General features: G+C 35.7%; 1 protein-coding gene across 5 annotated transcripts in view; it reads left to right on the plus strand.

Moving 5' to 3' along the window:
- The window catches only part of LOC145673470 (zinc-regulated GTPase metalloprotein activator 1-like), a 999,800-nt gene that overhangs the window by 102,789 nt on the left and 869,698 nt on the right, over window positions 1-27,313 (plus strand). For all 5 annotated transcript variants that reach the window (XM_081743197.1, XM_081743195.1, XM_081743196.1 and 2 more), the window contains exon 6: window positions 17,914-17,951. In XM_081743197.1, the coding sequence (XP_081599323.1) occupies window positions 17,914-17,951 (38 nt within the window). The remainder of the gene's footprint in view (window positions 1-17,913; window positions 17,952-27,313) is intronic.

Below are 27,313 nucleotides of genomic sequence, written 5' to 3' on the forward strand. Positions count from 1 at the left end.
TAACAAATTGGAATTAATCACTGTATTTAAATATACATTCAAAATTTTGAAGCATATGACACGTTTAAATCAAATCCACTTTTACTTTATTCTAAACATTTTTCATCTTTATGGTCTGTATCGTAAGCTCCTTTCAGAGTTTAAAAATATCATTTTCGCATAATATTATTCACTTTTTCAAATGAATATTATTATTTTTTTTAATAAAGCGCACCGTACACACTTGACACAAATTTCTCACAACTTTGGTAATTAGTTTTGCTTTCTTCTAAGTTATGAGCGCTACATTGTGTGTAGAATTAAATCTATACATATATTTTTCGCCAAGATGATTACAGAAAAAAGATCTCCAGTTCCTTACCAGAGGGTAGCGTTCCCAAAACTGATGCAACGTTCCCTCTTTGTACTGCCATACTGATGTGTAGCAGTAGAAAATAGGTTGGTATAGCGTCTCCTGACGACAAATAAATGCGGTGTCCGACTTCTTTTATAAAGTTAAGACCTTCGGGACGCTTGGAACCACCTGGTTCGATAGCTACAGTCACAAAAAGATATTTGTCACGTAAATTGCTGTACTTTGTAACCATATGGTTTAGCTCATCGAATTTTAATGAAGAAAATTTTAACTTTTTAAGTGAACCTCGTATAAAAGCACTCTCAAGAATTTTTCTCTCAGCAAACGGACGAATATGCATATATATGTGTGTGCGTCGCGTCTGCGACGGAAGTATTGGTGAACCCTCTCGTCTCTCCAAATAAGGTGCTAAAATTCAGCACAGGGAGCAAACTTTGTCTCCAAAAATTCTTACCTATAGGTTGTCCTAGTTATCTTTAGCTCTGACATCAACAGTTTGCATCGCAAGCCTCTGAAGAGTAGAAACGCGGAGAGACGGGGAGAAAAGCCAAGTTAGTTTGACGATTGTTTTTGTGTGACAACAGCATGTAACCAAGAAGCCAGCTCCGGATAAGCAGGCGAACAACAGTGCGCAAACTATGCTAAAAGTGTAAAGCATACAATTACAGTGTTTAGCGCATCAAAAGTAGCAACACAATGAAAAAACTTTAAGACCACCCAAAAGAAGATAAAATGGAAAGTAAGGTAATTCACCCCCCAACCTTAAGGACATCCCCCTGGAACCGCCAGAAATCATTTTTCTCCAGCATCAAAGTGAGTGAAAAGTGACAGTGCGAAATTGTAGAAACTAACGATGTAGTGAAGTTGAACCGGTAACCCGCGACTACCGCGCCTTCCGCGATTGTAATAAGAATAATTGGGCCAAGTGTTAAATTTTATCATATTCAATTATTGAAATCAAAGTGCCAAAATGTAATGTAATATGTGTTTGTGCAGTTTCAGTGTTGTTTATTAAAGTGAAAAGTGATATTTCGCATATCCATTATCAATATAATTATCATGGTATAAATTTATATTTTCCACTTTAAGAGATCATTTATTTTTCTTTCCAGTATGAATAACTAATGCCAATGCAACATAATAATTTTCGAATTATTAAATTGTATCGGCATTGAGAATACGATTAGAATCAGCTTTTATGTCAATTAACCAGAATGTTCTGACCCCAACTCTGAACCGTGTTGTCCAGTGGTTATATAGTCGGCTTTGGTAGAAAGTCCGAACTGCTATTGAAGTCTAAAGGGGACGTCTAAGACATAGAGGATCGAATCCCGGACTGTTATAAATGCCTAAGCCCTCTTAGGGAACTGCAGGACACGAACCACATACACTCATAAAATGTCTTATCCCGAACAGGGACGTACAAGAATTGAACCCCAATATTGTCATAAAATGGCTCCCGCGGGAACAGGAACATTTGGTAAAATTGCATAAAAGCGACGCTAATTGTATTTTTATCAAGATAAACTGTAGTGCCTTCCTAGTGTTATTTAATTTTGTTGTTTTGGCATTTGTAAATTAATCATCATGTCCGTAAATAGAGAAATAATACCTGTTTTGCATAAAATGCAAAAAATTTGGAAAGAAACATAATATTTAATAGTAGAAAGTCAATTCAGGCATCGTAAAGAACCATTTACATTGTTAGAAGTCGAGAATGCTTTAAAGGTAGATCAGAAAGTATGTAAAACTCGAAAAAGAGCTAAGCAAGAAATTGCAAAATCTGTTTTAGAAAGGAATATAGAATACAGGGCTGAAATTGAAGATAAATTTTTTGCTAAAATTCGTGAATTACGTAAATCTGATCTCTATTAAAAAATCAAAGAGGAGTGTGTTTTTGAATCAGAATTTGTTTTTTTTTTTTTTTTTTTTTTTTTTGACAGACATTGAATATAAGTTGAAAGTCCATTACGAAAATTCAGATATTGTACGCATTGCGAAAGAAAGGTTAACTGAAAGAATAAAAAAAAAAGCATTTGTAGTATCATAATGTTACGGGTAATAAGGGTTCCAGTGATGACCGGAAGGAAATTGTAAAATCGTACTACCAAAACGGGTTAGGTTTGCAGATTCTCCTGAGATCATTACATTTGCGCATGCTTCTTCAAATGTTAGTAATTTGGAAAGTACTCAAAAGCATGAAGGTTGTAAAAGTAAAACAGTACTATTCGAAATAAAATTTGCTAAAAGTAATTTAGAACGGTTTAGTCCTGAATTTGAAGGCATTTTGCGGAACATTGCCCCAGTAGCCCAAAAAATATACGCACAAACAGTGGAAAATGAGTGTGTTGAGTGTTGTACTATTTTACCATGTGTTAGTTCTCAACCATCAGCTGTTGTTTTAAGTCAGGCTAGAATTGAATTTATTGACAATAAATTTGAACAGGTTGAAGAAATATCCGATTGTGAATTAAATGTAGGAAAAGAAATAGTTCCTGTTATTAGTCAGGTTAAAGTTTAGTTAGACAATGCCAAGGGATTTGTTGTGTCTCTTTCAAATAGCATTGTTGTAGAAAGAAGCAAAGCAGAAAAAGAAAAAAGTAATGAACGCAACCCAGCTAATAAAAAAAGGTTTCTCAACCGCGACCCTCAACCATCGAGCTGGCCACGCGTGCCGCAGATACATCTCAATTATCCGTCAGCTGCTTCCGCTATTGTTTGTTTGTTCTGTAAACGAACGAGAAATATTTTTGGGTGCAACGTGTGCCTCACTACTAAAAGATTTACGAAAGTAGTAATAAATTGCGTTGAAAAAGGAGGCAAGATTAAGCCACTCACACATCCTTGTAGTGTATTGTTTGATGAAGCAAAATTGCTTTTTCGGCACCTTGCTAACCTGTAAATTAGAATGTGTTCCATTTCACAAAACTTGTTTATTTTTTGTCTGTTACGGTTGTTGAGGTACGTCATGAGCAGAGTAGTTTTTTAAGCTGTGAGTTGAGAGTAAAAGAAATACAGATTAAAAAATGAGATATGTTATTTTCTGCGTAGTCATTTGCACTGAAAATATCAATTTAGAAGATAGTAAAATGGCTTTATGTCAGGTAGGCCTTATGATAGTATCAATAACTCAGTAACGTGGGAAAAGAAATTAAAAACCTGTCAAGAAAGTTTTAGTAGGTTACAAAATGTTGTTCGTCAAATTATAAAGAAATATAATTTGCAAGTTTGTTATAGCAAAAAGCTCCGTCAGCATAAAAAGAAAGTACATAAAGTCAGACGAAAATTAAAAAGTCAAACGTGTGTTGTATTGTTTTCGTAAATTTTCAAAGTTTGTAAATTTTCTTTGAGAAGTAAATGTCATAGTCAATGCAATGTACTAACAAGTAGTCGTAAATTTAAAGTTGTTTTGTCGCACCATGATAACCAATATTCTGCATGTATTTTTGAAAGAGGTGATCAAAATTTCAAATCGAATCATATTAGTCATTTGGAAGTTTACAATGTAGCAAAGGGGTCAGGTGCTGACCACGTATCACCTGTATTAAAAATTACAAACCTTTTAAGGAAGAATGTGGTAATTGGGTGAACAAACCACTTACGTATAAGCGCTTTAAAGACAAATGTAACAATAATATTAAATGTCAATCACTAATTAGTATCAGTGATGTGCCATCAGCTGAGTGTGACGCCATGGCAATTGTCAAGCACAGAGGTAAACGTAAAACCTAGTGAAACGAAAAAGGCAATCTAGTGTTCAATCTGAATACAGTGAAATCAGTGTGCATAGAAAACTATCACGAAAGAAAAGAAATCGCAGGTCAAGCAATAAGAAGTTAGTCAATTCTTTGTGTAATGCAGTTATCATAAATATTGAGAAACCAAATTTGTGTACTAAGCTACTGCTTCCGAAAACAAAGAGAATTGGTGGAAACCACTTAGTAGCTTATAAATTCACGTTAGTCCTTTATTGGCAAATTAAGCTTTTCGAAATTGTTTTTGTGTTGAAGAAACCTAAAGTAGGTGTTGGATAAACAAAAACCTCGTTGAGCTGGATTGCTAGTATTTTATGAAATTGACACTTGCAATGATTTTGGTAAAAAAAAAAATTGCTTAAAAATACTTTGATATGTCAATTTATCGTATTGGCGCTAGTAAGCGTCCGTGACCAACTATGTGACCTCCGGACGGCCGAAGCCTTTTTATCGAAGAAGGAAACATATGCCAAGTGGCTTACCAAGGCATGAGATGAGGTTCCCTTCCATTTTAGGGTAACATATTTATGTAAAGCCCGGCGTAGGCAATTTTTGTATTATTCCATTCTTTATTCTTTTAAATTTTAATCTTTCATTCTGTCTTTCACCCTCATCTCGGGGTTGTGAAACAGATAATTATAATTTTAATGTGGGTGGTATCTTTTAAATTTCGGAGGGCAGACACTTTAAAAAGTGTAATGGTCTGACAAACCATCCACTGCTCGGTCCATTCTTGGTCAATTTTTAACCGGAATGTAATAAATGTAAATTATCATGATTAATTAATGTTATTGTAGATTTAAGGGAAATTTTTGATATTGCAATTAATATTTTGAAAATATTTACGTGCATTCTTATTTGAATTTATTTGTATGTGATATCATAGTTTCATAGTAGTAATAATAAACTAATATTACTACTAATAAGAAATTAGTGAAAACGAGTATACATTTATACTGTTAGTTTTCCAATGTGTTCGAAGTATTTTTTAGTGAAAGTAAATATTGAATATGAATGCTTTCTTATAATAGTATAAAATTAATTCATGTAAAACTTAAGAGTACAATTAACTACATTAGTAAATATTTTGTTATAATAACTATTTAGTATACCTATAAGCATAATATTTTGTGTTTAATAGTAAACAATGCTAGTAATTAGTTACTCAAACCCTCAAATATAATATTTTGAAAGAAAATAATAATAACTTTGTTTATATTTTGATGTGGTACTTAAATATTTTAAAACAACAAATATTGAAGTAATAAAAACATTAATAAACTTTATTAAATTATGGCCCAATGGTAATTCGAAATTCGTCTTGTATGGCCCAGGTGTTCGTTACCGTATTTCCGATTGGGCTCTAAATATTTTGCGGCATATCATCACAAAAAGACTTAATCAATGTTAACCCTTTGAAGACCAGTGGAAAAAATTTGGTAACAATAGTGATCAGTGTTGCAGGGTACTGTTTGTTTTTCAGTTCCCTAAAAACAAACTCTTGTCGAGCGCCTATGTAACCATATGGTTCAGCTCATCGAATTAGTGAAGAAAATTTTAACCTTTTAAGCGAACCTCGTAAAAAAGCACTCTCAAGAATTTTTCTCTCAGCAAACAGACGAATATGCATGTGTGTGTGCGTCACGTCTGCGACGGAAGTCTTGGGAACCCTTTCGTCTCTCCAAATAAGGTGCTAGAATTCAGCACAGGGAGCAAACTTTGTCTTCAAAAATTCTTGCCTATAGGTTGTCATAGTTATTTTAGCTCTGACTTCAACAGTTTGCATCGCAACCTTCTCTAAAGAGTAGAAACGCGGAGAGGCGGGGAGAAAAGCCAAGTTAGTTTGACGATTGTTTCTGTGTGACAACAGCATGTAAACAAGAAGTCAGCTCCGGATGAGCAGACGAACAACAGTGCGCGAACTATGTTAAAATGTAATGCATACAATTACAGTGTTTAGCGTATCAAAAGTAGCAGCACCATGAAAAAACTTTGACCACCCAAAAGAAAATAAACTGAAAAGTAGGGGAATTCACCCCCAACCTTAAGTACATCCCCGTGGAACCGCCAGAAATCATTTTTCTCCAGCATCAAAGTGAGTGAAAAGTGACAGTGAAAATTGTGGAAACTAACGATATAGTGAAGTTGAACCGGTAACCCGCGACTACCGCGCCTTCCGCGATTGTAATAAGAATAATTGGGCCAAGTGTTAAATTTTATCATATTCAATTATTGAAATCGAAGTGCCAAAATGTAATGTAATATGTGTTTGTGCAGTTTCAGTGTTGTTTATTAAAGTGAAAAGTGACATTTTGCATATTCTTTATCAAAATAATTATCACGGTATAAGTTTATATTTTCTAGTTTAAGAGATAATTTATTTTTCTTTCCAGCATGAATTACTAAAGCCTATGCAACAATAATTTTCGGATTGTTAAATTGTATCGGCATTGAGAATACGATTAGAATCAGCTTTTATGTCAATTAACCAGAATGTTCTGACCCCAACTCTGAACCGTGTTGTCCAGTGGTTATACGGTCGGCTTTAGCAGAAAGTCCGAACTGCTAGTGAAGTCTAAAGGGGACGTCCAAAACAGAGGATCGAATCCCGGACTGTTGTAAATGCCTATGCCTCCTAGGGAACTGCAGGACACGAACCACATATACTCATAAAATGGCTTATCCCGAACAATAACGTACAAGAATTGAACCCTAATATTGTCATAATTTATTAAAACACACACGAAATTATTTCAATGGACTGTTTAAAACAATAAAATTTGCATAACTACATGTATATATTTTACTATTTCGTAACTAAATGAAACTTTTATTAATGAAACAATATCATATTTGAAGATATTCGCAATTAAATTTAATCGACATAAAAATCAATAGCATGGTACTAATACTAGACAAAAATATCACATACAAATCAAATTACAATAAAAGACATGTAAACCTTTTCAAAATATTAATTGTAATATTAAAAGTTTTACTTGAACTTACAATAACACTCTTCATTTATTACATTCCGGTTAGAAATTAACAAGAAATGGACCGAGCAGTGGATGGTTTGTTAGACTATTGCACTTTTGAAGTGTCTGCCCTCCTAAATTTACAAGACACCACCCACATTAAAATTATAGTTATCCATTTTCCCAACCGCGAGATGAGGGTGAAAGACAGATTGAAAGGTTGATATTAAAAGGAATATAGAAGAGTATAATTCAAAAATATCCTTCTCCGGGCCTTAAACAAATATAAAATTAGCCAAAAGTGGGAGGGAACCTCATCTCATGCCTTGGGAAGCCACTGAACTACAATCTGTGATGATACAAAAATCATGGTCTAAACGAGGATGAGCTAACAATACTTCTTGAGCTAAATCGTGTTTCGATTGTTGAAAACTAATTTTACACTCATCATCCCACATCCATTTTTTCTGAAAAGAGCAAACAAAGGTTCAGCTTTATGTGCAAACACATTTCGAACACCATTGAAATAAACCAAGTACTCGTAATTCTTTCAGATTTCTAGGTCGTGTGAGATCCTTTATACAGTACATTGTACGTACTATGGATCTTTTGTTATGCCTTGAGAATTTACATTAAAACCCCAAAAATTAAATTTTGTGTTACAAAATGAACATTTTTTAAGATTCAACGTAATTTTTGCCTCATCTACTTTAGAAAATATTTCATCTAACAAACAGATTTGTTCTTCGAAAGACATTATCGGTAGAGACGTCATCGACATAACAGACCAGTTGATCATACAATCCGGAAATTAAGACTATTTGTAAACAATTCAAGAAAGCTACAGACCCATTTAAATATTCACAAGGAACTCGTGTAAATTGATACATCTTGCCGTTTCAGTAAGAAGCAATCTAAGGTCTACACTTATCAAAAAGACTAATTTGTAAGTAGGACCCGACAAAATCAAGACAATTAACGAATTGAACACCTTGAAATTTTAATAGATCATCAATTTTGTTTACTTTGAACTGTTTAAGTTTTACATGCTTATTCAAAGAGGTCAAATCGACTACGGTACGTAGTTTTGATGTATTCTTTCTTGCTACACACAATAATGGATGAGCATGAATAGACACACATTCTTCTTCAGCTCCGTTTTCAAGCCATTGTTTTATTTGTTTTTCTATGTTATCTTTAAATTTAAATGGTAAGGGATATTGTCTCTTGACAATGGGTTCGTTAGTGTCAACTCCAATAGTGTATTCGAAACGATTTCTTTTACCTGGCACATCACTGAACACATATGTATGTTTAAAAATTTATAAAGCTGTTGCTTTTGTAGGTCATCAAGATCAACAATTTCATTTACCTTTTCTTTAATATCACATACAGAAGAGAAATGTTCAGTTTCTGGACTATCGTTTTCCACTACAAATTCTGGACTAGTTAAATTTAAAAAGTTAATTTTGTATATACCATGAGATTCTTTTGTTTCATTTTCAATATTATTAATCTGTTTTCCATACAACTGATACAAACATTTTGATTCCTATGCTAAATCGAAATTTAACTCTTTCAAGGATTCATTATTTATAACTGCATTTTGATATCTCACACGTAAATGCTTTTATGTTTTGTCTCTTTCATTAATTTCGTTCAACCATTCAGTCATACATTGTTGTTTTTCCTTAAGCAAATTCTTTATTACGGGACATTTACTTTCTAAAGGGTTGTTAACGTCTTCAAACTCACTTTCACAAGAAATTTCTGAATCATCAAACATAGTGACTTTTACATTGTTTACTAACTCAAACTCCTGACTTTCTTCCTTTTGCATTGTCAAAATTTTAACCTGGTTATTATTCCCAGAAGAAGGCGAATTACAATCGACTCTGTCAATTTCCTTTTTCATAGGTACCTTAACGACATTCTGGCCGTGGCCTTACAAAACGATTTTCTCAGGAAAATCTACCTTCGCATTTGCAAATGTAAGAAAATCTCGCCCTAACAAACAAGAACTATTTAAATCATTTACAAACAGAAACCTTACGTCATACATCAAAGGTCCTATTTCTAAACAGAAAATAACTTCACCTTTTACTGATTTCATTCTTTTACCAGAATCATCAACAAGAGAGAGGTTTTTAACAACAATAACGGGAAGAGATTTTTAACTGAGCATTAGAAACAATGGCAGAAATAGTTTTCTACAATTTAAAGCTAAGCAGGCTAGCAGACGCTCCAGAATTGCACAAAGCGTAAAATCCTTCATTGAATATTTTTACCCTTATTTCTGCAGTAGCCTCTGATGAAACAATTTCTTTACAATTTCTATTATTTTCCCCTTCGTCCTCAGATGAACTTTCACTGTCCCATTGTACAACATTTAAAAGTTTGCTTTCAATAGTAACATACACAGTATGACAATCATTAGTGAGTGCATTTACGTTATTACCAGAACTTTTACTGACTTCCCTGTGATTAGCACTCTCCACGGAGGGAGGGTTTAGTTTCTGTGCGGAAAACGAACTTGTCCATTTGAATTAAAAGGAGTAGAATTTACAAATGGAGGTCTTGGAGACCTACAATTTCCTTGATTCACAAAATTTGGAAAACCAGGTGAATTTCCAGACATTTGACCATTAGGAGAATACATTCGAACATTATCATTCGTATTTACAGGTTGATTATTTCCATTTGATGGTTGATAAAATTGATTACCTTCTGGGGAATTTTTCTAGGTGGATTTCCTGACTACAGCTACAAGAATGCGCATCAGAATGCATTTCATTATTATTATTATTATTATTATTATTATTATTATTATTATTATTATTATTATTATCACGTTTGTTTTTCTTAAATCCACGTCTACGTTTATTTTGCTGAGTATTTTCGTGTGAAGATTTGCTTCCGTTTCCATTATTCTTACGCTTTTGATTCTCGTTGAAATTACCATTAGTAGATGACACATGGTTAACCTTTACGAACGTATGATTAGATCCCCCTCTAGAATCAGATCTAGGAATGGCTTCCAGTTTCTGAATGACTTGTAACACGGTCGACAAAGTCAAGGTGGTAAGAGTAGTAAGTTGACGTCTGCAATAAGGTGGGATTAAATTCAACACCATACTGATAACAAGTGGTTCTCTAATATCAGGATTGATTCCCTGTATTTAATTGCATCTATAGGAGACAATGTACATGCTTCCATCTGCTTTGGGGTGATACGGTTTATTTTGAAGTACCATTAACTTACTTGCTTGCACCTGTTTCTTTTCGAATTCAGCCTTAAAATTCTTCACGAACTTTTTGAATGTATGGAAAGAAGAACAGTTATTAATGTACCAATTGTATGCAGATCCTGTGAGTAAAAACTTTATAATATCCAAGTATTGGCTACTTGGAATATTCATGATTGAAGCCTGATCTTTGAACTTTTTAAAAAATGCAGTTGCGGTAAGTTCGTGCTCATGACCTGAAAACTTTTCAAATCCTTCTAAATCTCTAAGTTTTACAGAAAGTTTCCTGTCTTATTCTAACTTTTTTCTTTTTTGATGGTTTTGGAAAGATCGTGATTTACCTTCATCTTTAGAACAACTAGATTCAAGAGTACTACTACTAGAATCAGAATACACTGAAATATTTCGACGCATATCTTGGTAAGCGTGATCGTCTGTTTTTTCCTTTTTAACCTGAACATTCGAAAAAACAGAGTGTGGGAAGTTTTTTTTAACTCACTGTCTGGAAGGGATTGTTTTATTTGTTCTACATCGTTAACTAAAGCTTCAACTTTCCTATTAATATCAACCTGTGATTTTTCCACTGACTTTTGTGATATTACAGTAGTTTCACATGCAGTAATACTAGATTCAACTACCTTCTGAAGTTTTGACATCCAATTTTCACATTTATCTGTTCTTTCCACTAATTCACTATGCACACAATCTATATGACTTTCTAAGGATTCTACTTGACTATTCAGCGTACCTATTCTGATCTCACACTTATTTTGTTTTTGATTAAACGCAGTGTCCTCAAAAGCGTTCATACCTTTTGAAAACTCCTCGTTTTGTTATTCCGCAACATTTAACTTTTCGATAACAGACTCTATTTCTACGTTACATTTATTGATTTCGATTGTATTTGTTCTGTGTATTTAGCAAAATTTTCTTCACATGAACGTTTCACATTACCTACCTCAGTTTGCAACTTTTCCTCAAAGTTAGAACGAAAATTCCCTATTTCTTCCGTGACTTTCTTATTAATGGAAATGAAGTCACGACTCTGCAATTTTTTGAAGTCATGTAACTTACTATCACCATCACAACATGGCTTCCAAAATAACAAAAGTATTGAAACAGCCTTGTTTGATTACATGTCCAATATAGTTCTTGAATTAAAAAACAGTAAATATGTTGTTGGCCTATTCATCGACTTATCCAAAGCTTTTGATACAATTGATCATGCTATTCTTTTAAGCAAATTGTATGCTTATGGTATTAGAGGAATAGCTCCCAACTGGTTTCTCTCTTATTTATCCAGTAGACAACAAGCGGTACAAATATCAAAATTAGCTGCAGATGGGTTTCAAACAACTTGTTCGTCTTTATCAACTGTAGTCAGAGGTGTTCCTCAAGGTTCCATTTTGGGTCCTATTCTCTTCCTGATATATATAAATGACTTGTTAGAATTTATGCATCCAGCGAAATGTATTCTATATGCTGATGACATCAGTATGATAATATCAGGAAAATCAATAGAAGAAGTTGAGAGGAAATCTGACATTTTTACGGACAAATTAGTAAAATGGATAACAGCGAATAGGTTAATTATAAATCATGATAAATCGATTCTCTTACATTTTCATTTTCCAGGAAAACCGCGTATATCACCTAGAATAAAAATATCTTCTAACTTACTCCAATATTCTTGCATAACAAAGCTTTTAGGTGTAATCATAAGTGATGATCTTTCATGGTCTGCTCATATCTCCACTTTAAACAAGAAACTAAGTAGCGTGTGTTTTGCCTTATACAAACTTCAAGGTACTGTATCGAGAGAAGCACTTCCTAGCTTTTACTACGCCATGTTTAATTCATTAATTAACTTCGGGATAATACACTGGGGAGCTGCTGAAAATAGTTTAAGCACTTTCCGATTGCAAAAGAAAGCGATTAGAATAATTTTTGGGTTACCCACAAAATCGTCATGTAAAAAGGTTTTCATAGAAGCAAAAATTTTAACTCCCCAGCTTATACATCTATAAATCTATTCTTTTTACTGTGAAAAACAAGCATCTTTTTATCTTTAATAAAAATGTTCATAGCCATAATACAAGACAAGGTAGTGACATATTTGTGATGCATCAAAAATATGCTAATATAAGCAAAACCGTGTACATGAATTGTGCCAGATTGTATAATGAACTTCCTCTGTACTTGAAAAATATGACCAATGTTTCCATTCTTGGTAAGACTTTATATAATCTACTCACTGAAAAGTGCTATTACACAATTAAAGAATATTTAAATGACTCATTAACTGAAGAGTTGGAAACAGATACTTACCCGTGAGTACATGCCTGGTGTGGTAGAAACAGTTACCTAATTATGTGGTTTTGTATTTTTAGAGAGATTGCATGATGTATACTTCTGGTACTTGACAATATTGTATGTTTTTTTTCTTTCTGACAACTGTAATGCTTACATGAGAATTTCTCATGCTTTGTAAGCTAATGAAACAGGCAAATAAATGAAATGAAATGAAATGAAATGGAACCGACTTTATTTTCTTATGTAATTCTATCTAGCCTATCATGTAATTCCGCGTTAGATCTTTCGAAGTTTTCTTTCAATTCCGCGTTGGTTTCTACATGTTCTTTCAAATCTGTGTTCGATTTTTCGCACTTTTGATGTACATTCACTGACAAATCTTTAATTGCCTGAAGCAATGTTTGTAAATTTAGATGTTCACTCTCAGACATGTTGACAATTTATTTATTTATTTCGGAAAAACAGCAGGCAAATGCCTAATTACAGTTTTCCCTTATTGTAAAGTGTATTTAATACACTTTAAAATACACATATAATAACATACTAATATGACCTCAATTCTATCGTAATACACTCTAAAATACATATATAATAAAATAATAATATAAAAGTAAAATATACGTTAAAATACAAATAGCACGATATACAGGATAAAACAAATTTATGTAGAATGAAAATTTTGTTTGTAACTAAAAATATCTATATTTGGGGGTTCTTGTGACATCATATTATACAATATACACATTTTCTGATAGGCGATACATCTAATGCATTAGTTCTTTGCGCTGAAAGATGGAATATGTCATTATGGGGCCTCGTTGCTCTATGTGGGACGCGAATTTTGATTTCTGATAACAAATACTCTGAATCTATTGCACCATGAATTATTTTATGTAAGAAAGGTAATATGAAATGACTTCTTCTGCTTTCAAGAGATTGTAATGAATATTTGTTTCGAAGACCTTCGTAGTTCTCAAATTTTGGATATATACCTGTTTCTTTATATGTCAAAAACCGCACAAATTTATTTTGAATGTTTTCGATTTTATTTATGTATTTCTTACTATTAGAACCCCATATTATCGCTGCATATTCCACTTTAGACCGTACATAGGCAGTGCATAATGTTTCGAGAGCATTAGTATTAGAAAAATCTCCTCCTAATCTCATCACAAAGCCAAGATTCCTAAAGGCCTCACCAATTACTCTGTTGACATGAATATCGAATGATAGGTTTGACTGCAGAGTGACTCCAAGATCAGTAACATAATCCACTCTCTCAATTGGCATTTGATTAATAGTATACACATTGCGTAACACTAATAATTAAAATATCGTTAGTGCATACTAAACCAACTCAATATTTACCTCACACAAAGTCACACGTAAACACAATTATACTGTATGTGTAACAGAAGGTTACATCGGTCCCTGTTCGGGCGCCATTCTATAGCGGTATATTGGTTATTCCACACTGGATGCATACCGCTACATTCAACATTGAAATATAGGCGGGTGGATGAGTGATAGTATAGTGGTTTTTTACCGGTACTTATTTTGACTTTAGTGGTTAGGAACACCGTCGTAATAGCATACGAAAGAACACTAATACACCTTGCACTATTATTTACCTTGCGAGCCCCCAGCTACACCCCGCTCGAGTCCACCATTCAATAGTACCGTCTTTGTTGCATACCGGACCCGCTCACAGATACGCCTAGAGGCGCCCACAAAGCTCACCTGTGACAACCATGACTCCTCACTCGAACCGAAAAACTGCATTGGTATTGGTACAAATGGTTCCGCCGTTATGACCTCTCGAAGTCGCGGGGCAGTGTAGGAGATCCAGAAGGAGGCTTCAAACGCGCTGCACTTTTCATATTCAGTCACAGTCTCAACTTGTCCATCTTCAGGTCGTCGTCAGTACAGTGCGTGAGGAACGTCTGGGAACAATGAAAGAGATCATTGCGTTTTTCACCGCATCGTTAAAACGTAATACTGTCCTTAAGCTTACGGTTAGTGGCCAATTGGAGATATTGTGTGAAATGAGATGGGTTGAACAGAACAACGCGATGTTACAATTTCACGTGAAATTTCAAGAAATTAGTGAGGTTCTACAGTGTGTTCCAAGTGATCCGAGTTAGATACAGCAGCCAAAGCACTGGCATTTTTTTTTTTTTTTTTTTTGCCATGCACGACAGCGAGTTTATCGTAACTATTACGTGGCTTCAGGATGTTCTCACGATAATCCTCCCCTCAACCTACTTTTGCAGAAGACAGAATCAGAATGAACGCAGCGTCAGATGCCATTCGGGACACTATCGCAGCATTAATCAAGAAGCGTTCAAACAGCAAATAAGAATTCAAGGTAGTTTTCGAAGCAACATCCAGAATGGCTGCCAGTGTCGACGTGCAGATTCGAACTCCTCATATCACTCAAAGACAAACATATCGTACGAAGTTCAGAGCAGATGACACGACATCTTACCACTGAAGAACTGTCTATATTCCGTTGATAGAGTCGGTTGTAGAAGACCTCAAAACGCGTCTTGCGCCGGAAATTTTAAATGCATACGGGCTCAACATTATATTGCCAACACGCGCAACTGACAAAAGTCTGAGCGACACCTCTGTGTTCTAGCAGAAATATTTTACAAAACTATCGAAACTGAAGTAAAAATGCTGTTTTCCCTCCTTAGTTTTGAATTTGCAATCTGCACTTCTAAATGGAAGAGAATTAAAGAAGGTAGAAGGTAGAACTCTATCACCATGGGCGTCATTTCGGACTTCGCTTGGGGGAGGCAAGAGCACCACCGACGTAAGACTTTCGCATTTTGTACTAGTATATTAGTAGACAACCAATGAAAGTATATGTATTCCTCAAAACGCAATTGCCCCCTCCTACCCCCCTAAATGACGCCCCTGTCTATCACGGACTGCGTTGGAGGCCTTGACCACCAGCGACGATCTTCACGTGACTATTCGAAAACTGCTGCGCATACTTGTAACCCTGCATTCGAGCGTGGCCAGTGCTGAACGATCTTAATCCACATGGCGCCGACTGAAAACGTGGTTGCGATCTCGTTCTGGCGAAAAGCGGCTGAATGGAATAGCACTTTTGAATTTCATAGGGACATTGTCGTAGATCGCGACAATATTATATCGACAGATACGCCTTTGGGTGGTATTCGCCGAAAAGCGCGTTTTGCGTTGTAGCTTGTCGTAAGTTCTTTTGTCCTTTTGTTTAATTCATTTTACTAAAATACTGAAACATTATGAGCGTTGTAAGAAATGTTCAACCTGATTTTTTTTTTTCTAGCGAAATATTTAGTAAAGCATAGCCACGACCAGGCCTGTAGACAGAATATCTTTTCGGGGAGGGGGCATTGTGGTGAAAATTCCGTAACAATTATATCTCTTACTCTGTTTTCCTGAATCCGTTTTACCTTTTTTTTTTGGGGGGGGGGGTAATTTCGGGGAACATATCCGACTCCCCAAGACGTTTGGTATAATCCGCCAATGTACAGGATTCTTCCTTGTAGTTACTTTTAACAAAATATTTCATAAGATCTTATTTGATATCTGGTGAGGGAAGCAACATTCGTTTAGAATCTACAAGTGGTTCACGTAGATCCACTAGCTGAAGAGTTTTTCCAGTACGCCGCTCACTTATGCAGTAGTGAGAGGTACGAATTCTACTGTCCCACTCACAAATAAAGCAACAATATTTTGTGTAACATAACTGCATATCTAGCAACTGCACTATTACTTTAAGGTCACCACAAATGAGCCATTGAAACTCATCATATTTATTGGCTCGCAGTAAACGTTTCAAGTTTTCACAAGATTTCTTTATATGAACTGTGTGACTAACCGGAATGGAAGTAACTTTGTTTACAATATGTGAAAGCACGTCTTTTAAATTCACTTTTGAAGTATCTCTAAAGAACCTCCATTCCATAACATAGCAATTAGTTTTGAGAGCTTTCATAAGATCTTCATGTCGATATATGTCACAAGTGTGTTTTGCATAGTAAAAAATGAGTGAAATTCTTCTTGCTATTCAGATACACTGAAATATTTAGTTCTTCCTGTAGTAAATTCCATTTTAACCGTATCGCTAAAATTTCGGCTTTGCTTTTTGAGAGGCCCAAATCCCTAATGAAATCGCTCAGCTCCTTCCGAGTTAGAGTATGTGATTCAGTTGAAGGTAAATTTACAAGTTCAGGCCCTTCAAAGCACTTGGTTCAGAAGGCTTAACTTCATTATCATCATCAAACGAAAGGTCGTATTCTTAAGGTGTGTGAGGGACAGGTAGTCCTTCCTCATTGCAGATGGAGTGTTAGGATAGATTAATGTTCCTTCTTCTTACTCTTCCTAGTAATTCCCTTCTAGACAGAGGGAACCATACAAAAGTACGGATTACTGATGTGATCATTTGGACTCCTACAAATCATGGGTACTGAAAAAGACATTGAACGACTTTTTCCATTTATCCACTTTCTTAGTTTGCTGGCACAAGTATTGCAAACAATGTGGGGTGTCCAAGCTTTATCTTGATATCCAATTTTACACCCAAAATAATGATATACTCTCCTGATTGCATGCTGTCCTACACATATAGCAGAAATAGTTCGCACTGTTTATATAGTCTCGCGCTATTTTTGTCTGTTTAAACACTTTTTGAGGAATTACTCACAAATACACATACAAATGTATATATTTATGTGCAGCACTTCACAGAAAATACACCGAGAATTCTGATAATTATTATTACGTTGTTTTTTCTCACACAAGTAGAACACAACAGATAAGGAACGAAAAGAAACTAAGCGTTGTATATATTTCTTCCAGTATTGCCACGTCAGTGTGACATTTTACGCCAAATATGGTGAACTACTACCATATGGTGAACTATGTTCACTACTATAATGTCACATTATTAGACACGTGTGTAAGCAAAAACGAAGGCTAATTTTTTGATTTTTTGTTTTCAGCATACAAGGTCAATAACAATTTTGTGACTTCCTTCAATTTACATTTTCAATGAACATCGTCATTGGTAGTTTAATAGTAAAACAGTGCGTATTAATCCCGAGATCCGTAGGTTGTTGACTTTTGAATGGAACATTGATTTAATAATAAATTGCAATAGCTTACACATATTTCCAAAATATATACAGCCCTCCAACTTAGTATTTTAAAATATTATTTACTAATTACTTTGTTCATGAATCCACTCTTAACAGTTGTGTTTGGAATTACAGGTGTGATCACAGTAGTGGACTGTAAACACGGGTTAAAGGTAAGATCTGTTTCGTATGCATTTATTTATCAACACAACTTTTTAACTTTTCTGAGTGCGTTGTGAAGTTTAAAGTCTGCAGTATTTCACAGAGTATTTTCTACCAACTTCATCACGCAATTTTCTTTTGTTCTTTCTTGAAAGCCAGTTAGTAAAATTTTGCAAACTTCACAACGCAGTCTAAAAAGATTTAATATTTTTTTGGTTTTATTATAAATTAGTACATAAAAATGCGAAACTTTACATGTATTTATGTATCATAAACTTAATGTGTAACATTAATGTATAGCAAGTAAAACATTACCTTTATTTTTTCCTTAAAATGAAATAAACGTTAAACGTTTCTAGATTTGTTTATTATATGAAACATTAAGTTATTACATATCATTGTAAGCATAGATGGGGTGCACCAACACCTCAGACTATGAGAGATCCATAATAAAGAAGTGAAGTGTTGGTTATATCATCAGTTCGAATATAATGTTGATCGCTTTCTCCATTTGGCCTTGCAAAATTCTTGAATGAATATAGGCCGTACAAGATAAGACACATTAACAAGACTTTGAACTTCCGAGTTTCTTTAATCTTTAGTTACTTACATTGTAAAGAAGAAGCAGATGCTTTTCATTTACCAGCAAATTTCCTTTCAGAGATACATCCTTTTTCCAATATGAAATATGAAATTTAACAACATTTAATTGAACACTGCATTGTTCACAAATGTAACGATCGTGAATTCGTTAATACCTAGACAACTAAAGTTAGTTAATGCTTAGATAGACTTTTAGTTAGTATAATGTAATTTATGCGAAGTTTGGGTTATATCTTCAATCAGTAAAGTCAATAAGCTACAAAAATTAGGATACAAGATTATTATGTGAGAAACGCAAAAGAATTTATTGTTCTTGTAATTACATTTTAATCTTTTGTATTTGGTCCGACAATTAAATAATAACTGAAATTATATCACCATATGCCCGTTTCAGAGAGACATAGCATTCCAATGTGGATTCAGTAATGGAGAGGAAGAGGTAGTATTTTGAATTGTTACTATCCATGTCAGGTAAACACTGTTCCACACAATATTTTGAAACGCATCATGAAGATCTTGTCACATTTCCTTGAAACGTGCATTTAGACAGGAGTGCATTAAGATGACGTTATTTTCAGAGCGCACTGATATTTGTGTTGTACATGTTATACACTGTATTAAATGCCTATATGCATACTCTTATGTCATAAGCATTTAAAGTTACCATAAACACACAGTCTTTCCGTCATCATTTGAAAGTTGGTACATTATAACATACCTCGCCCTGTATTAGTATTTAAAGATATTGATAACTTTTCGTTCTATTATTGAATTTAACGTGGTTTCCTTAATTCATATATATGTTTCATCGTTGCATTATTTTTGTTCTATTCTCTTTTCTGTAACTATCATCTCTGGCTTTTTACGCCCATCTTTCATGGTAGTTTCAGATTTGAAGATTTTGCATAATTATCTTCGTTACTCTCCATCATTTTTGGATACTGTCCTTTGTTTCATATCATTCCTCCCTTTCCCATATATAGCCTCTTGTATTTGCTCTCTTCTTTCTATTTCCATAATTCATTTTTCATTTTATTTCTATTTTAATTTTCTCTCTATATGTTCCTTTGACCATTTTCTCAGTATTCTTTCTTTCTTTATCTTCAACTCCGCTTCTTCCACCGCTTGTTTTCTCATTTTTGGCTTTTCTGTATTCATTTACAAAATCATTTCTATTTTTTGTACAAAAGAAAATAAACTGACAGAACAAGCTTAGGTTTGAGCATTTTCTTCTATATTTTTCCTAGGTTTTTGCTAAATCAAGAATGATGTTGCTGACAATATTAGTGCGAAATATTTACACTTATAATACAAAAGTGAAGCTTCATCTTACAAGTTGCCGATGTTTCCATGTTACTTCCGCAGTAAAATAAGAAAATGTCACAGATCAATCACTAAAGGGATCAGACCTGTCAGTCTTCTTCAGAGGAAGCATCCATGTACTCATCTTGTAGACCCCTAGTATTTAACGTATAAATATATTCTGGCATTTTTTAGAACCTTCACAATTTCAAAAATCAGTGTAGCTAATATGAGCGGTCACAACCATAACGTACTATACATATGTTTTCAGAACAATAGCCACAGCTCACCATCTTCAAGATGTCTTTTGGCGCCATCACAGTATCCGCTGTTACAGCAACTGGTTTTGTTCAGTTCATCACGATACCATCCAAAATGAGTCGAATCCATTTTCTGGTGGGTGTGGTTTATCTGCTGCATTTCAAATACAGTCCTGGAAATGAGACCTTTTTACATTTTCAGAGAACGGCTCCGTAGTTGGTGGCAAGCTCTTTAATTTCGGCATATGTACGACAGTCTTCTTTGACAATTTCTTCATCCTCTCTCCTGACATCAGGCTTTGTAGGGCCATAGCAATTAGCTATAAAGTACGTGGCCTCCTGACTCTCATCCTCAAGTAGTGATCTCTTATTTCCAAGCTTTTGAATCTTAGTCGTACTACACTTTGTAGTACTTTCATTGCCTTCTGTTCTCCAATGCCATAAAGAGCAGGAACTGTATCGCGGTCTGAAAGTGAACTAAGTGCTAGTAAGTTTGAAACAACTTCATGGTGTTTGGACACAGACAATCCAGTGTCAGTAACTCTTACCCGACTTTGAGTTACCCCATAAGAATGTTACAAGTAAGTTTTTGTGTGTGGTAGTGGTGCATCAGGAGGAGAAGAAGATCCTTATCATCACTAATTAAATTACATTTATTGTACAATTTCTGTCCAGATGATTTGCTATCACTACTTGCGTGATAATTATGACATTAGACTCTTCGTGAATGTTTTTCATATCTGGATGTTCCTTGATACAATCAGCAGTTATTTCTGTTGTAACATCTTCTGATAATGTGATGAATAGGCTTTTGGTGGAATTTGATTGCAACCCTTCTGTCATTAGATACTGGCAGACCACCTGTACTAGTTGTACCTCATTCTTCGTTACATTCAGCACAACTTGTTGGGAGGGTAGGAAGATGTTGAAAGACAATATATGATACCTACTGGATGTTCATCCTGTTCTTTCATTTCTTATTCTCTTTTGATGCTGGACTCTCTGTATTTGTCAAATATAATGTACACGTTGCATTTATTAATTTTTTCGAGCGTATATGAGCGACAAAATTTTATGAAGTAGAGAACAATTCCGTTAAATGGCCACTTGATCACCCACAAAATAGCACAACCATCAAATATGATAGCATCTTCGTGTTTGTACGATCTAATAGAATTCTTCACTTGTAATATTTGTTTCAGTTTTAATTTACTGCAGCAGAACCTGGAAGTCTGACATTCATCAAACAAAGATATGAGAACAGCAGCAAGTTAATTTGAAATCACTCGTTTCGCATCAATATCTGTTGCAGATATGAGACAGATTGCATGCGTATACAAGAGTTCTGTATAAATGACACTAACACTAACAGTTCTTTCAATGTCAACGCTGGAAACGTTATAAACAGTTATTGAGATTGGATCGTGGAAACCAGTTGGTAGTTTCTCTTCGTTAACACACAACGCCTTCTCACCTATTCCCATCTCATTTTCAACATTCACTTTCTCACAACAAATTTTTGTCTGTCACAATAATCAAAATAGTGATTGACTGTCTTCAGAGCATCTATGCAATGACACAGCTTTTCCTTTAATTTCATTCTATCAACGGCATCTTCTTTTACTCGAGATCGCATTTCTTCCTTATGCTAAGTTATTTGCATATCTCGTTCAGTATCTCTCATGACATGAATGTTATTTACTAAACGACTGCAAGTATAAAGGTAACCAAGAAAGTTCTGTTCCTTTTAGTGGAGGTTTGTGTTCAATTGGCCCTAACACCATGAGTTGAATGCGAATGGAGATGAGCCGAAGGTCAGTTGTTGGTCGGTATATCCAACACACTACCTGATTGTGGCAGTTCAGTTACACCGTGAACTTGCATAAGGACAAAGTGAACATGGGACCTCCACAGACCATCATAAGGGCGTGTATGCTGTACGAGTTCAAACTAATGTCAAACGCCTCTGCAGCGGGGCGAAAGATATGCCAGGCCTTTAGTGACGATGTCTTGACTACGCGGACAGTGCAGCGGGGGTTTAACCAGTTTAAGGACGGTGGCTAAACACTCGGAAACGCATCACGTACCGAAAGACCAACACATGTATAAAATAAAGATCTTCAGACAGCAATTGAGGCGAACGGTGACCAGACATGTGAAGAACTGGGTCTACAATTCAGTGTGAGTGGAGAAACCATTTGGCAGGACCTTCATCAACCTGGGACGTACTACAAGTTTGGTCGATAGGTCCCACATGATTTGACTCCAGGCCAGAAGGCAACGCGAGCAGATACCTGTTTCTTTGCTGTCTCGTCTGAGGAAGGAGCCATTTCTGGCCAGGATGTTGACATATGATGAGAAGTGGGTCTTATACGAATCTCCACGGCTCGTCATTATTGGTTAGCATTCCATGAACCGGTTCCAAAATTGCCGAAACCACCACTTCACCAGAAGAAGGTCCGCTTGTGTGTTTGGTGGACTGCTCGCGGCATCGTGCACCGGAAACTGCTACCACTGGCCAGAACATCAATGCAACTATGTATTTGAGCAGTTGAGCCATGTTCAAGAAAAACTCAAAACTCTGGAGACAGTACTTCTGAATCGCAAAGGGGTTCTCCTGTTACAGAACAACGTTAAGCCCCACGTGGCTAGGATGACCCGGGACACCATTTTACGCCTTAGATGGGAAACATTATTACACTCGCAATAATCTCCCGACATTGCGCCGTCCGATTATCACTTGTTCTATTTCTTGGACAATCAACTTAGAGGACGCCAGTTCAAATCCTTAGTAGAGGTGCAAAATGTACCTGATATCTTCTTCGCTTCACGGCCCACCCAGTTATACCGCGATGGAATCCATGGTTTTCCAGAACGTTGGCAGAAGGTCGTCTTTGCTTATGAGAACTGTTTTTGATCTTCGATGTACGTCTTAGGTGACATATCGATGTTCGAAGGTGGTGGGTGAAAAGGCGACAGAACTTTGTTGGTTACCTTTATATGAAAACTGAAAGCCCATCGCTTGACTGCAGATGGATTTTGTGTAAGTCCGATTATTCCTCCTGGACCATGGCCATAACGCATGAATGTATTCTGAATGAACCTATCTGACCAAATGACATTCTAGATACTTGGTTTGTGACGCAGAACACGTTCACCTTTGAGAAATTGTTCTGGGAGTCGCTCCATTGACCGCAGATAAAGACTATATTTAGCGTAATTAAATTAACGTAGTCAACAGAAAAAAAAAAAAAAGAAAGAAAACACGGTAATGTCAGTAAAGGAGAATCACCTTGTCTCTCTCTCTCTCATCATAATGAAGACAGATTTAATGACATCTAACCAAAGTTTGCAGGTTCGGCTACTCTTTGCTCTTTCTTCCAGTAATACCATCATATCGTCATACTTTTGAAGACGGTACTAGAGATAAGTGGTCGAAGTAACTCCTTAACAACAAGAGGTAATATTCTCACATTCTGAGAAAACTTTTTACCTGACAACATTCTGCCGGTCCTCCAAAAGCAGAGTCCATTATTTGCTGTAGGCCACTACCCGACATCAATATTCCGATGCTTCCAACGAAGCTCATTAGCAAGCATATGCCACCTAGTTGTAGTATAACATTCTTGAATTGTTCGGGATACTCTCACATGACATTCACTGACACACGATATAGCCAGAGTGAGAATGGTGTGTTTTTGTCCTGCTGGGTTTGTTTTTCTCCAGCTTCAATCATAGTGGTCACGACTGTGGATGGATCAGATGGTGTCTTTTCAATAATAGGCATGTACGTTGAATGTGTTCGTGACTTTGACTTCCAGCCCATTTTACAAGTCCACGATGACTCAGTGGTAGAGCGTTCACATCTGGTGCACGGAGTTCTTGGTTCTATCCCAACTCGCGTCAAGTGACCTTTGTATTGGGCAAACATCATGTGCGTGGGTTTTCTCGGGATTTTCCTGCTACCTTCCAGTTTCTTCATTCCACCATTTCATTCATTTCCCATCATCACCGTCTCCTTTAGTCTAGCCAGCATAAACGTGGAACGTAAAACTTAAGATTTCATTTGATTTCGTTTCCAGCTCATTTTGCGCGCTTGTTGCCTGTTAAAACCGTTATACGTTGGCATTGAAGAATCGGTTATAATTTTCAAAATGATTTCATAATCTATTTCTCTTGCTCATGCCAGTGAAATGGTCTGTGTGACCAATATCGTCTTTAGAGATGATACCACATACATTGAATGTGATTGAGGTAATATATTTTTCGGTCCTTTATCGGGATGAATAAGTGATATCGATATGAAGTTTTTATAATCTTTGTATTTCACTTCTGTGCCTCATAAAAGAGAATACTTTCTACAGTATTTTCAGTTTCACTTTGATAAGCATACGCAATTAAGACCATAGCGTGGATGGACTTCTGTCCATTTTGTGAGGAAAATTTGGCATCGAAATTATCTGCAGTGACCTGTATTAGTCCACTGAAAGAAGTAGGTGAACTACCCTTTTAATAAATCAGAACAGTTGCGCTAGCGGCACTTCCTTTGAAGGGTAATACTTCATCATACGATGCTCTTATTTTGAAATCGTGCATTATATCTATAAGATGTTTTCCACGACCATTACGCCTAACGCGATTTGAAGTGACGTGTGACTATAGTTTATCATATTTGTCACCATGTTTGCTATCAAAATAGAAGAGAGTTTATACTTTATGTTCGTCAGCTGATCAAGAGGATTCACTAGGGTGGGACTAACTTCATCCTTGACAACATCTTTATTTATTCTCGTGGTGTAGCTTCCTTTGTTGGGTTTATGAAGTGCTTTTGTTTCTTCAGATATCCACGTTACTACTTTCTGTAAGGTCTCACCTTCATCATCACTGTCTTTTGTTAATTTCAACAATGTACCGTAACAGCTGTTTTTCTGAACACTAATAAATTTGCATAACCCTTTGGCGAAATTAGGATAAGATCGGTGCTTACTTCTGTAAGCTTCCTTTCAAAGTTTACACGAATTCAAGTGATTCCTGAAATACATGTGTAGATATCATACATTTGAACTGATGACCATGTTCGAAACTAGTCTAACTTTATGCTTGCCACAACCGCTTCTAAAGCTGCACTAACAACTTCTTGTCCACCTTCCTTGCCTTTTGCTTCTTGCAGCAGCTGGCACCACTGCCTTTTCTCCCATATTTCTTGTAACGATCTTGGTGATAAACTGCATCAGCTACATGTAGATCAGAAATTACGGAAAGTAGACGCAAACTCACTTCTTTAGCCCATTGATAGCTTCGATTTTCGCAAATATCAAGAATCGTTTCTTTGAATGTTTTGGTATTGATATCTCGATCTGCGATTCTGCATTTATTAGCAGATTCCCATTTTCTTGAATTTTTGGAATCAAGATGAAGTGGGCACCCTTCACCATAAAACAGGTAGTTCGTTTCGGATTGAAATGGAACTGAACGACGAGGACGCTTTTTCGATTGACCCTTTATCTTACTAAGAAACACTGATTCTCCCTTGTATTTCGAATAATAACACACAAAACTGAGAGGAAAAAAGCTATAACAAAAATGTTCACAAACTTCCGTTTTATCAAACTGTGATTAATCTCAAATTTTAAGCTGAGAAACAAATAAATCGATACTCATCTTGATAAAATATTCCAAAAATATTTGTATCACTTTTACAGCCACCATATCGGGCGACATATTGAATATCTTGATTTGTATCAATTTCATAACATCTTTTATTGTTACGGAGATCCGTAACAATAAAAAAAAATAATAATGTGGTGAGGTGACACATGGCCTAGCTTCAATAAGACCTGTGTCAAGACTCCCGGTACATCTCGATTTCAGCCGAAAGCTTGGTTGAACTCAAGCGGTCGAATCGCACTTCGAGAGAACCCGAAGTATATGGGATTCTTTACTGGGCCCGGCGTCCATCATGTACCATCGAGACCCAGAAATGATAGAGCATTAAAGTTAATCACTAAACTTGGCACCTACGAGAGGTGGGCGATCGAAACACTGGTATTTGAGGATTGCACTTTCATACAGCATATCTTCCAACATAGGAAAGAAATTGACCTCCTTACTACACGTAATTTCCTAAGAGATTATCTGGAAATTAAATTCATTCCCTCAATTAAATAGCTTTATTAAAGAAATTGAAAAAGAAAAAAAAATACAAAAATGTATTAACAACATACCACTCGGCTAGAGCCGAGAATGATACCTTGTTTTTAAATTTCTAGGCTACTACTGGCTAATTTCATATATATGAGTGGTCATGAGTTTCCCTGAAACACTAGAAATAATCACAGAACCAGCTGTTAGCTTTTCCATTGATGTCTGCTAGTCGCGCACAACTTGAGTTCGTAAGAAAGTTGGAAAAATTTAAGTAAATCTACAAATAAACCAAATTTGCTCGGAACAACGGGAAAATTACACGCTCATCGGGCGTTGTTAATAATATTGGTGCTAATAGTTCTAATTCAAGCTGTCAACAAGGGACGAGTACGTTTCAGCTCGTTCCGAGACTATCTCATTATAACAGAATGAAAATTTATAAAGTTGTTAAAATTATTCTTAAATTCTTAAGTTCAATTAAAACACATTACAGCATTAATTCAGACTATTTCTGCCTAATACAGTTTGAGTCTACAGTGCATAGACTTTCTACGACACACAACTCGGCTAAGTTCAGTTTATGCTTGCTGACACAACCGACCAACGCGGCCAAAATAATAGGGAAAAAACTTCAGATTTCTTTGGTCTGCCACGGGCAAACAGAGACTAAGTTCGCTTTTAAAATCGCTTAACTGTTAAAAATTCCTAACTTGGACAAAATTCATCTTAGAACTCCCATTTTTGTGACGGAGGAGGAGGTTGCTTACTCTCGGTTTTGTTCCTAAGTTGGCAAACATGGGTGTATATCGACTACCTTACTGGCTTTAACCACCGCACGCGAGTTTTTGTTATTTTCACATGTTCTTTGATCACATACTCACCGCGTGGAGTCTACACGCGTAGTGAGTCCAGATAAACACTGCGAAAAAACTTCTGTCGGCCCCCGCGGGGCTCCAAACTCGCGTTTATATAGTCGGGAAGTAAGGTAAACATAACCTTGGGTCGGCACACAAAAGGAGGGATGGGATTTCTGTAACTTTGGACCCGCCTCTGTAGAGTGAGAT

This window comes from Thermobia domestica, chromosome 16, assembly GCF_964235325.1.
Source record: "Thermobia domestica chromosome 16, izTheDome1.hap1.1, whole genome shotgun sequence".
In the NCBI taxonomy this organism is placed as follows: domain Eukaryota; kingdom Metazoa; phylum Arthropoda; class Insecta; order Zygentoma; family Lepismatidae; genus Thermobia; species Thermobia domestica.